Source organism: Belonocnema kinseyi, chromosome 7 (assembly GCF_010883055.1).
Source record: "Belonocnema kinseyi isolate 2016_QV_RU_SX_M_011 chromosome 7, B_treatae_v1, whole genome shotgun sequence".
Lineage (NCBI taxonomy): Eukaryota > Metazoa > Arthropoda > Insecta > Hymenoptera > Cynipidae > Belonocnema > Belonocnema kinseyi.
This window is the reverse complement of record NC_046663.1, coordinates 99,084,227-99,097,208: the sequence shown is the minus strand read 5'-3', so window position 1 is coordinate 99,097,208 and position 12,982 is coordinate 99,084,227. Positions and strand designations below refer to the sequence as shown.

At 28.4% G+C, this 12,982-nt stretch overlaps 1 protein-coding gene across 1 annotated transcript; it reads left to right on the top strand.

The window, feature by feature from the left end:
• Positions 1–1,240: 1,240 nt before the first annotated feature.
• LOC117177129 lies at positions 1,241–11,560 on the top strand. The gene is made up of 5 exons (XM_033367624.1): positions 1,241–1,358; positions 4,676–4,734; positions 5,143–5,490; positions 6,602–6,900; positions 10,442–11,560. Exons 1-5 carry the CDS (start codon positions 1,347–1,349, stop codon positions 10,879–10,881), a joined length of 1,158 nt encoding a protein of 385 aa, XP_033223515.1. The 5' UTR covers positions 1,241–1,346; the 3' UTR covers positions 10,882–11,560.
• Positions 11,561–12,982: the final 1,422 nt, after the last annotated feature.

Here is a 12,982-nt window from a genome sequence, read left to right as displayed (position 1 = left end):
ACAAAGTCCGAAAATGGACAGTTTTCGAGTTATAGAGGGTTAAACATCCAACCCTTTTAAGAAACGTTACCAAATGTCTCGAAAATTGCAGCTTCGCGAAAAAAATGTTCCCTATGAAAGTTATTGGGCTCTAACGGGGAAATGCAAAGAAAGTCATGGTCTTAAGACACAAGTTAATTTTTCAATGTCATTTAATGTGAACTTGTCATTTATTGCTAATATTCAGCCAATAAAGACAAGACATGAAGAGGAAATCAATATAGAACCCATAAAGACAAAAAATGTGAATGACTTATTAGTCAACAGCCAGCCAATAAAGGCAAGTCATGAGTGCGATTCAGTCATTATCTTACCTTCATTGGCTAGATAATGACTAAATCTCGCTCATGTCTTGTCTTTATTGGCTGAATATTAGCAATAAATGACAAGTTCACATTGAATGACCTTGAAAAATGACCTGTGTCTTAAGACCATGACTTTCTATGCATTTCCCCGTTAAAGCCTAATAACTTTCATAGAAAACATTTTTTTCGCAGAACTGCAGTTTTCGAGATGTTTGGTAATGTTTCTTAAAAGGGTTGGATGTTTAACCTTCTATAACTCGAAAACTATCCATTTTCGGATTTTGTGCCCCATAACACTTTTGATCGATACATTGAGAACTACAATTTTACGAAGTTAATCAAAATCGACCGTAAGCCATTTCATGTGCATTTGCTGCAAGGTCCTTTCCATTTTGGAATTGCACACAGTCATTGGATACAATAATAAATAATATAATAATTAGATTCGGCATCTTTATTAAATCGTCTCTCATTTTTTTTAAGTTCTCAATGCTAGATGTAACTTAATGGTGCATTCACCTCATACATCACATTTACTTTCCATCTGAGATGAAAAATATCCGGAAGTGTGGAGATTGATTAATTTTCCTAGGTCAAGATGAGAAATGTTTTTTATTTTTCTTTTGTAATTTCTTTGGCACATATTGCGTCCGTGAGTGAACGGTAGTAATACTTTTGAGTTTATCTATAAGTAACTCGTTTGAGTAATATGCGAAGAAAGTTTACGATTAACAATATGCAGTGCTTAAGGCAAAAATTACATGCTCGGATGGTGCAAACAGCATCACTAGGTCATACCCAACCATTCTCAATATTCGTCGCTGTACTACAGTTAGAAATTATCGCTGGTGGGAGACTCTAGAGCGAAGTAATGCTCTTTTTATCTTGTATAAAAGAGAAGATATGTAGTGCAGGTTTCTGCAATATATCTAGATCACTTGAAGGGGATACGTTCGTCTAGCAGTGCAACAATATTGGCGACTTCTCTTTGAATATTTTAGCATGCAGTTCGCTGTAAGTATTAAATACAGTCATTTTTTAAAATTATTTGAAATAAATCGTGTTTTAAAATATTTTTTAATTATAAAAATATAAATATTTTTGTAGATGCTACATAAAGAAAGATTCTTTAGTGTTACATCTGCGCCTGGAAATGACCATTAATTTTTGTCGACTGGAAATCATTTTCAGTTTTTAGTGAGAATCATTTCCGATAGTTGACAAATTCACTAATTAAGGATGTTCTAAGTATACAGTCAGGTTCAAAATTACTTTACCTGATTTATACATGTGAAAAAATGGCCATTGATTATTACAATCAATTCCAGAAAAAAAAACCCAGCGTAAATAATTAAGAAATATTTACTGTGATGATTGCTAATTTAGATGTAGTAATTTTCATATTTGTATGTCTTCTTCTGCTTTAAGCAAAATTCGTAATTTTCATTAAAGTTTAATTCAGAAAAGTGAATTCTATTCTTTGAAAAGTTATTTACAATAGTATTCGTCATGTTTTTATAAAAATTATTCTGTTTAAAAATAATGCGTACAATTACTTGTTGTTGGTCACTTTTCTAATTACATAATTTACTAAATAATATTTATTTGAAAACTCGTCGTACAGAATTGAATGAATATTACGATTTTTTCTTCAAGCGCAATGAAAAATACAAGTATGCAAATACATACATTCAAATAAACAGTTATGACTGCACTTTTTTTATAATTTACATTTAAGATATATTTTTAACATTTATTGCAATAATCCGTGCGCCTCTTTTGTGAATTTTATAAATTAAGTATAAGAATGCGTAATTTTAAACTTAACGGTACACCCAGAAAATCAAAGAAATAATATTATAAGTATTGTAATTTACATTGATTCATAATAGGGTAATTCCATGTCAAAGGCAATAATTGGATAGTATATTTGTTTTTTATTTTTTCATTGTATTAAGATTCGTATCATTAATACGGATGTTGAAGAATTTAAAAAAATGCAATAGATTGGCAGATATTTTTAATAAAAATGGAAGTTTCAAAAATTGAACAATATTTGGAACATTTCTTTCTCAGCGAATGTTGATCGGACGAAAAAAATCCATGTAAACAAATGCATGCATAAATTGTTCAAATTTAAGAAAACTTAAAAAAAAAGATTGGAATATTAATTTTTATATTGTTTATGTGATCCACAATCTTTTATAATATAAGTATAAGAAATGTGTTTTCTGATTTTTTGTAAAAAAATAATCTCAAAGTTTTTCGGTTGCGAACAAAATAGGTATTGTCAAAAAGTGAAGTCTCCTATTCTGTTCAAACTAATTACAATTGCTTAAAAAGTTTAAAAATCAGTGTATACCGTATTTAAGTATACTTAATTATATTTTCAACAAATATAACTTGATTTTATTTGTTATAAATAAATTAATGAGGCAAACTGTCTTTCTTAAGGATGAAACAGACTCAGATATTTTATTCCACTCCATCTTCGTCGCAATATGTAAAAGCAATATTTAAGGCCGACATATTACACATTAACTTCTTTTTCAATAAAAACTTTCAGCATAATTTTATTTTCTGATAAAAATGGTTAATTGTTCAAACAAGTGTAATAAACAAATTTAAATTTTGTTAACATTTTCTTTAACGTCAAATCCATATTAGCCGAGATGAAAATGATCAAAATGTGGTTCAATTTTCTGAACTTCAGTTTTCCATTAACAAGACATATCAATATATTAAAAAATTCTGCAAAACCCTTTAACATAAGCATTTAGTACCTCAGTCACTCTACAATAACAAAAAATCTAAAAACTTGGTGACCTACTTGTTACCTTCGACATTAAAAGTCCCAATAATAAATATTAATTATGGAAATAATATTGATTCGAATCAATGAAAAATGGAATATTAAATTAGATCAAAAAGGGCTTTTATTGAATCATCAGTGAAAACGCACTAAAAATACATCAGCGGTATTTTAAATTAATATACAATTCTGTAATATTAACAAATGTTTCCAATTACTTCCAAGTAAAAAGATCACTCAAGTTTCGTTCCTGTTTTTTTTTCTTCCGAAATTTAAATCAGTTAAAATTGAAACAAAAGCAATCATTTTTAAAGATTTAAATGTAGTCGAATCGATTGGCAATTAGTGAAAATTCATTTTAAATTCTGCTGATTTTTTACTTATTTTTGAGTAAAAGAATCATTGGGATTTTCTGTATTCAAGACAAACTTTAGATACTTTTTCTACTGAGAAATCAGTGAATAACGCCTGGTATTTTTGAATTAGGTAGTATTTCCACAAGTCTGTCTGAAATAATTTAATTACGATACACCCTGTGTTTAAAGCCATACGCCCACATCTAAAAATCATTTAATTCCAAAAGTTCTAAAGTTTAAACTATACTTTTTTAAAATTAAATATAATTTCTTCATTAGGTTCAGCGGCCAGATATATGACGGAAAGGTTTCAATATAAATTAAATTTAATGAAGAATTTTAACTCGTGTTTCAAGGTTACTTTAAAGACAAAATATTATATTTTAAACACCAATTTTTATAGGACATATGCAAATTGCAGTTCAAAATAATTAAATCTTAATTGTACCTGTTTATCAATGAAACAATGTTCTTATTCAAGTACAAGTGAAAATAAAAATCGAAAAAATATCAATTTTATTTTAGTATATGTTTGACGAATCTACGAAATTAAAATGGAGACAGTGTGGCTCATCGAGTAAGGTGCTTGGCTTGTAAACTCCACGTTGTTGCGGGTTCGAATCCCAATGCATAGAAGCAAAATGAAAACTCTCTTGGGGGAAATTTTGCATCTATTCCATGGTTGTAAATGTTAAAAGTGTCTATGATTTTTAAACATTGCTGCATGAAGAATATCTAATACCTTCTTATATTATGAGAATGTATAAATTAATACAGTCTTCATAGATATCCTCCCTTGTTATTGTTATTATTAGCCATACTATTTTTTCTGGAAATTGTCTAAAAATTTTTTACATTTTTTGGAAATTTCACTGATTAAAATTCAATCGTAACAGCATAATATATCTCTAGTCTCAATGAAAAAAAAAGATAATCTTATACACTTCATCTTTTTATCTTTTATATAAAAAAGAAGTTTAAATACTAGAAAGTATATATTGAATTTTTATCGTTGATATGTAGAAAAAAACTTAAGTGAAAAGACAAAATATAGCACTTCCATCTGTTATTTAAATATTATGCCTTACATGGTTTGGAAATTGTACAAAACCAGTCTCTTGTACTTTTAGTAAATTATATTTACTTTCTATTTTTATTTACAGTTTTCTTGCGTCTTCTTGCTGACAGTATGCAGTTCGTTGGCAATTGCTGCTCATCATCAGTAAGTATCTACAATTCACTCCAAATGGTAATAATAATGTACATTGTAAGACATACTACATCATAGGACCATAGAAAGGTGAAATAAATCGCTTACGGTATTTACCTTTCACTTCAAAGTTCAGAGAAATTGATATAGAATTTACCAATTTTTTAAGATCTAATAGCTAGGTAATCTTCGATAATTTAATAATCGTAAAACACAACTTTTTACATTTTTTTAGAAGATCATTTATCACTTCCTCCAGTTAAAATTGACAAAACTTTACTTTCTCTCATTTTTTTATTTGAATACCTAATCGCTTTTCTTTCGCTGAGAAGAATATTATTTATCTTTGGGAAAATTCCATATTATATTGTTAATAATAAGTAATTGTTTGATGGATTATATTAAAATTTTTATGTATAGAAGAGTCGTTTTGATGATACCAAAACAAATCAGACGAAGTCCAGTTGCTCCATGGCAGGGTCATCATATGCGACCTTCGCAATTTAGAAAATCTCATTATGGAGCTGAAGAAGAACAGCCCCACTTTTATAATCGACCTAACAATATTATTTACGGAAAACATACTATTCGTCCTAACATAAATCATCTTCCTCATGGTGGTGATGATTTTGACCAGGATCACGATGGCGTTAACAATATTGTTATTCCCCATGGAAAAGGAATAAGTCACGGAATATCCTTTGGTCGAGGATACATTCCCTATGACAGAATTAAGGGAAATAACTCACCAGTAAATGAAGATCACAGGTAAAGGTAATATGAAGGTAATATAATGAAGTGAATTTTAATTGGAAGCCTTTTAGAGTGGCGAATTCAAAACATTGAAAAATGTATCATTCAAAATCTTACAAATTAAACGAAATTTAAAATAATGTTCATAATATTAAAGAATTTACAATTGAAATATCTTTAATACTGAACAATTTTGAACAAAAAAAAAATGTTTTAATCCTAATTGAAAATTAAATCTATCCTCATTTATTTTAGCTATCCGAGAATTGTATCGTTGATAAATTCGAAATTTTTAACGTATTAAAAATAAGCAGACACACAATAAACAATAATTAAACAGTTTTCTGTTTTAGGCTTATACTTTAAAATACGATTAATGGAATTATAGAAAATACACAATTTCAAACTGAACTATCTACCGTATATAAGATTTTTAAATAATCGGCACTATATAAGTTATCAAAACTAATGTAAAAAATGACTACTAGAAATTAAGTGAAAATAATATAATTCTACGAGTTTATCAAACGACAAGAGAATAATATAAAAATGTACTGGAAACAGAGTAATTGAAACCCAAATTTAACACTTGAAAAAAGCAAGAAAAAACTAAAACTGAAACTGAGAAAACTAACAATATCAGATTCAGAATTAATAAGAGTTATTAAAATTTCCAAAAATCTATGTTTTCGATGTCTATTAGAATAATTTTTGATATAAATAATAAAGGAGCATCGATTTTAGGTCGTGTTTAATCATGCTTTAAAGAAAATGGTGGTACTGGCCAGGAGAAATTGCAACAAAATTCTATTAACTGAGTCTAAGAGTCACTTTTCTCTAGAGTTGTAGAAAGTTGCAGATTTAGTGGATGATAAAATTTTTGCAAGATATTCCACGAAAAGCAAAATGACTATTTATTATAGATTACAGTTATTGAAGATTTAGCCTACGATTATTAAATAAATTATTTCCGTATAAGACAGGTAAATTGAGGAAAAACTGAAGACTTGATAGTTAAGTTATTACTGGTTTATTGATTTTTTAATGGGAATTTATTGATCAATATTATGGAAAGATCTATTTAATGGAATTCTAGAACATAAACTGATTCTTTTACATTTTTCAGCTCTACTGAAAACCACAATCATGACGAATCATCGGAAGATGAATCTTCTTTTTCACCAGCAGACCCAAGTCACGTGACTTTAACTTCAAATAGTGACACAGATTCCTTTTATAGAGACCAAAGTGGAGCTTATCAATCCCAGATTAATGGAAAAATAAAAAATGTTGACAAAAATTTGTATTCGAGATCAATTCAAAATAATTTTGGATCTAAAAACTCATTTGATTCCACGAATATTGCTTTAAGTGGTGAAGAAAAACCGTCTCTTCAAGTGAGCCCTGATTCTTCTGAATCCCACGGTAAGTGAATTTCTTAATTTTATATTTCATTTGTAAAATAACATCCGCAGAAGATAAGAAACTTTTATGAATATCATTCTCTGTTATATTTTCGAGACATTCTAATTTTTATCAAATGAAGGATTCAATAATTGTTTTTAATATTATAGAATTCGAAAAATAATAAAATTAATAAACCAGAACTATATAATAAAATTGAAAAGCCATGCAAGCAATGTTTCATTTTAAGTTTTTGAAATGAAATAATTTCCAGCATGCCACCTTTAAATTAAAACAGCTTTCAAATTATTGCACCCTTGTAAACTATAAAATATAAATTTAACTGAATAGCAAATATATTTTGCTAAAAGCCTTTCAAAATTGAACAATTGAAAACTGAAAATATTCAATAGTGATTTTAGCGTTTGAAACAACTTACAATTTAAAATACACAAATAGGTAGTCATGTCAATAATCAGGGGGCTGCAAAAAAAGTTTTCTATGAATTTTAAGAATTTAAATGATTTTGTGAGTCATGTCTTATGAAAGAAACAAACGTTCATTTTTCTTAAAGTTGACAACTTGTAAGGAATAATTATTTCAACAAAAGTTATTGTTAAACCCTTTATTACTATTTCTTTTTATGAAATTAAATAAAATAGTTAAATTTGGATAAATCATTGTTTATTTTTTCGGGGAAAATATTCATAACAGCTATACAGTTTTTAATTTAAAATGTAATTATCTTGAAATATAGTTATTTATTTAAGGAATGCTTCTTTAAAAAAATATTTTAACGATAATTCATAAAAGGCATAAAGTCATAAAGAATAATGATATTATATAAAGTGATATTATTCTTATTATTAAAATTATAGAAAAACTTTTTTTCAGAGATATAATTTTTTTAACTTCATTATTTAGGATTTTTTAAGCCGTGAAAGCTTAAAAATGTTTGAACATATTAACAATTTCAAATTTTAAACATTCATTTAAAAATTCGTTAATGATAAAATTTTTTAATTTAAATACTTTATGTCCAAGGTTTGAAGGTTCAAGAATTGAAGACTTCATATTATAGTTGTATTTTAATTTGAGTAACAATACCAAATGGGTCTCTAATTTGGAATCTAACAATTAGACCTATTTTAAATTCTCATTCCAGCAATAATTTGTGCGGTGTTTACAGTGATAATTTACCCTCGCAAATACGCTTTAGCTTCTGGGAAGTTAAATTTATAGTGCTTCGCGTTTCACCAGTTAAACTTGTAAAGAATTCGAGGGTAATATTCAAAGCAAAATATATGACTCAAAACGAACAGAAGCAGGGTCTAAAACGTTCCAAGTTTCACACTTTACACCTTTTTTATGTCGATCCCCCTACCATCCCCTACTTACGAAAAAACTAAAACAAAGTACTTTCAACAGTGCCGATAACAGGATTTACCGGTAAAAATTCTCAAAAAACAAGAAGAATAAGGATTTTTTCACAAAAATACGAGAATAATTTTTTTACATAGAATGAATGTGATTGCTATATTCAACTAGATTTGAAATATTTTAAATTCCTTACATTTTCAGTAAAATATGACGTTTTCAACAAAATAGATTAATTTTTAGCTAAGTTGTTCAATATTTTACTAAAAACTAAAAATACTTTTTAAAAAAGCCTAATTTTAATCAGACAGTTGCATTCTCAACCAAAGGAGATAAATAAAATTTCTACCAGAAGAGATAAATTTTGCAACCAAAAAACACGAATTTTTAACAAAAAAGACAACTATCTGCCAAACATGAAATAGTGAAATTTTTAGTTAAAAAAGTAGTATTAAAAAAAATTGATAAAGGGATACGTTTTTAAATGTAATGATGAATTTCTAACACAAAAATTAATTTTTAAGAAAGTAGTTAATGTTTCAAATAAGTTGTTGAATTTCCAATTTAAAAAGATCAAGTTTTAAGCAAAATTGAAATTTTCAACTAAAAAGATTAATTTTCGATCGAGAAAGAAGAAATTCAGTAAAATAATTCATTTTTAAACTATAGAGATGGTTTTTTTAGCTAAGATTAGGAATCTTCAACTAAAGCAATTGAATATTTCAGAATTTAGTTAAACTTGCATATGAAGGATCTGGGCTTATATTTCATCCAAGTAGTTGAATTTTCAACTAAAAAAGAGAGAATTTGAACCAAAAATGAAATATTCAAATTTTTAAACAAAAAAATTAATCTCGTTTTAACCTAAAAATAATTTAATTTTAGTTCAATAACAATTGAGTTCAACCAAGAAAGAACGCATTTTCAACAAGATTGTTAAATTTTGTACCAATGTGATAAATTTTCACCTGATATGATGAATTTACAACAACAATAAATAACTTTTAGTAAGTTAATTAAACTTTTAACCAAATAGTTAAATTTTCAACTTAAAAAGATTAAGTTTGAACCAAAATAGGCACAGTTAAATTTTCAACCATAAAGGGTGATTTCCAACCAAAATGATGAATTTGCAACTACAACAAATGAATTTTTCACAATGTAGTTAAAATTTGCAACAAACAGTTCAATTTCCAATTAAAAAAGGGAAAATTTAATCCAAAAATGGAATAGTTAATACTTTCAAACGAAAAAATTACTTTTTAATGAAAAATTTAATGGCAGATATTTCCAACAATCAAGATTTTAATTTTTAATAAAAAAAGAGTTAAACTTAACGAAAAAGACCAATTTTCAACAAAACAGTTGCATTTTTAACAACAAAAAAATCAAATTTATGCTCAAAGACATAAATTTTCAATAAAATAGTTGAATTTTCGAGAAAAAACGATGACCTTTTAATAAAATTGTTAAATTTCCATAAAAATAATTAAATTTGCAATGAAACAGTTGCATTTCCACCTAATCAGAATAAGTCAAACTCGGGTATAGAGCCCCTGGGTATATTCCTTCCTAGAATTAACGCCCCATCGCAGGTAGGAGTAAAATGAGCCGCGGGGAGTTTGCATTGGTCACACAGCCGTGCACAAATAAAAGCATTTTCATCCACAGCGGCGCACTCAAACTAGTATGTTCCCCACCAGCTCCAAACCCTAAATCTACCTTATTTCCGAGTTTGTAATTAAATTGTTAACTAAATAATACGATTTTTAGCCAAAAAGATCACTCCTGCACAATCAAATATATTAGTAAACAATTTCAGCATAATAATCAAGTAACAATCAAAGAAATAAATTGATAGTAATTTATGGACTAAAGAATAATATTTGAAATAAGCATTGAAGTTAATTTGTTATCCTTGAAAAATATTACACAAATAGGTTTGAAAACTAAAAGTTTTCCTTGGAAAATAATGTTAATTTTTCACTTTTTAATCCAGACTATACAAACTGTGTTTGACGGAGCAGGCAAAATTTTAGGCCCTGAACTAAAGTTAATTTAAATAAAAAAATTTTAAAACGATGATATATTTTACTGTATTAACTTTTCTAATCCACTATTAATTTTATAAATACACTTCTACTGATATTACGAATTTGACTCATTTTATTAATTTTATTTACAGATTTTTCGGCTTTTCAACTTTCCGAAACTGAATCGACATCAACATCTCCAATCATCGTTCCATCAGTCAAAATTGGAGGCAGCACTCACGGTGTTATAATTCGAGATAGCATATCTCTCGATGATTATAACCAAAAAGTTGAAGAGTTTACAAAATCTTGGCCAGGTGTGGTCAATATTCCAGGAATTCATGGAAGCAATTTAGCTGCACAAACAATTCAGCAATTGCCAGCTTCTGCTTTTTCTGGGTCCAGTTTTCCTGCGGCATCACCTTGGAGATCATCTTTTGCTCAAGGAAGACAGAGCTATGCTGTTAAGGAAGATCTTTCAGAACCACAAATTGATTTTAGGACAATGAATTTCCAGAATTCTCAATTTCAACACACATTTCCTATTCCGGGTAATGCTAATTTGCCTAATATTCAGACTCACCATGGTTAATCATTGTTATGTTGCACTCTCAACTCGGTAATTTTTTCTTCAGAGAATATGTTATTTTGATAAAATTGATTCAAGTGGTCACTAGAACTTTCAGAGGCAAACAATAATTATTACTCTGGATGAGATATTATTTATAAATAAAAAAGGTATTTATAGAAATATATTCATAGAAAAGAATTGCCGAGTTCTGTATGCAGGCTGTACAAAATGTTGCTTTCTGCAGCTTTTTGTTTTGTTCTTAGAAGAGATGGTCACGTTGATAGTTTTAAATCATGTGACCTAATGTTAAGTTGTTATTAGTGTGTTTAAGTCTGTGTGATTTTTACAATCTTTCTTTTAAAAACGATTTAGAACAGTGGGTCAAAAGGTTCTTATACTATCCATTTTTATCCATTTTTAAACATTTAATGATATAATAGCTCATTTTTATAGGATGTAGGTTATTTATCGTGTGATACGTAATAGTGCTAATTTTATATAAGGTTGTTAAACCTGGACTGAATTGATAACTTGTTGCTTTTTATACTTTTGCTCTACGATAATATTTTTGACAAGTGCATTGTGATCAAATTAAAAAAGCATTGATACTATCTTATAATAATTGCATCAATTCTGAACTTTGTAAGGAAGACAAATGATATAGAATTACATAAAGAAATAAAATAAAGTTTTTCAGATATATAATTTTTTTAAATAAAATTCTACAAAAGTTTGTTATCTATGTGCAATTTAATACTAAAATTGACTTATAACATGTGACATATGAACTTCGTTTTTTTTTCTCCAAATTGCAAATGAACTAAAAAACCAAAGAAAAAAACTCGTATTGTACTATATTCCATAGGGTGATCGGTAAAATCTTTGGCCACTCCCAATGATTGGCCACATCATTTAAATATGCTTATATTAAAGAATACTGACCAACAAAACTACTAATAAAGAGTGCAGGATGAAGCGCAAATATTTTGGCAGCGTATTTGACAAGGTTAGTGCAGTTTAGGTCAGGAGTGTACGCATGTTGATTTTTTGTTTATTAGTTGAGATGTGTTTAATTAATATCTTTTGGTAATAACCTACAATATCTGAAAAGAAAATGACTAATATCTTGATAATAAAAACTCCTCAAATTTGAAGAAGCAAAACCTTTCTTCGAGGGATTGATCCCTGTCTTTTTAATTATATAATTTTATCGCAAGACCGAAATAATTGAACCTTATGTTTCTATGTATTTTGCCACATTTCAGTGGCCAATCTTACAATCATCAGCCTTTGCTAATTACTTTCTTCTTAGGAATTTATAGTGTTTCTTAATATTATTTTTAATTTCCTTAAATATAAATTACATACTGCTTATAAAATGAAAAATGCAAATGAGATACTGATTGATAGTAGATGCCGTGGCAAGATATTTTACTGGTAAAAGTTTTTTGATACATGAAAACGGATTTCGAAGAGTCTGAATCTCTAATGCCTGATAGTTCTAGCATCGGATACCCGTGAGATCAATAGTCGCTCTCTTGATCGTGAAAGATCATTGTTGAATGCCATGGTCAACTGGATCACCACATACCCTTGGTACTTTCACTCACACCTTCAATACTAAGAATCGAGTTAGTAACCGGTCGAGACGCTTGAAAGTCTAGAAAGTCTGCAGTAACAAGAAAATCGTTTCGATTGCAGCCGGGTCCGCCCGCTCGCTATTACAACTCAACTTGACACGTCTCTCTTGGTGGAAAGGTCCAAATTTCACAATACCTTTCCATTGATGGAAGTATTAAAATCAAAGCAATCATCCATATTTGGATCAATGAGAGAGGAGAGAGTAGAATGTGAAGTTGTTTTTTTAAATCTTGAACGATTTGATTGGTCCGTATTTTTATTAAGGACAACTGACTATCATTATTTTCTAAAAAAAATGTAAGATTGGGGTGATTGTCTAGAATTGCGGCTTTTCGGAAATTTTCGATCTGATCCTTTTTTAATATCTTTTCTCCTACTTCATTAGTTTTCTAAACCTTCACTTGAATTGCGGCGTTCAACAACCAGTTTGAAGCTTAGGGAGATTTCGTAAAGGATGTTAGAGTATTTGGCGAATTTTCGA

Bases quoted from the DNA above. Each gene is read 5' to 3' on its own strand.
- LOC117177129 (XM_033367624.1), top strand. The intron at 5,491-6,601 runs GTAAAGGTAATA...TACATTTTTCAG, and splicing joins CCAGTAAATGAAGATCACAG to CTCTACTGAAAACCACAATC. The intron at 6,901-10,441 runs GTAAGTGAATTT...TTTTATTTACAG, and splicing joins TGATTCTTCTGAATCCCACG to ATTTTTCGGCTTTTCAACTT.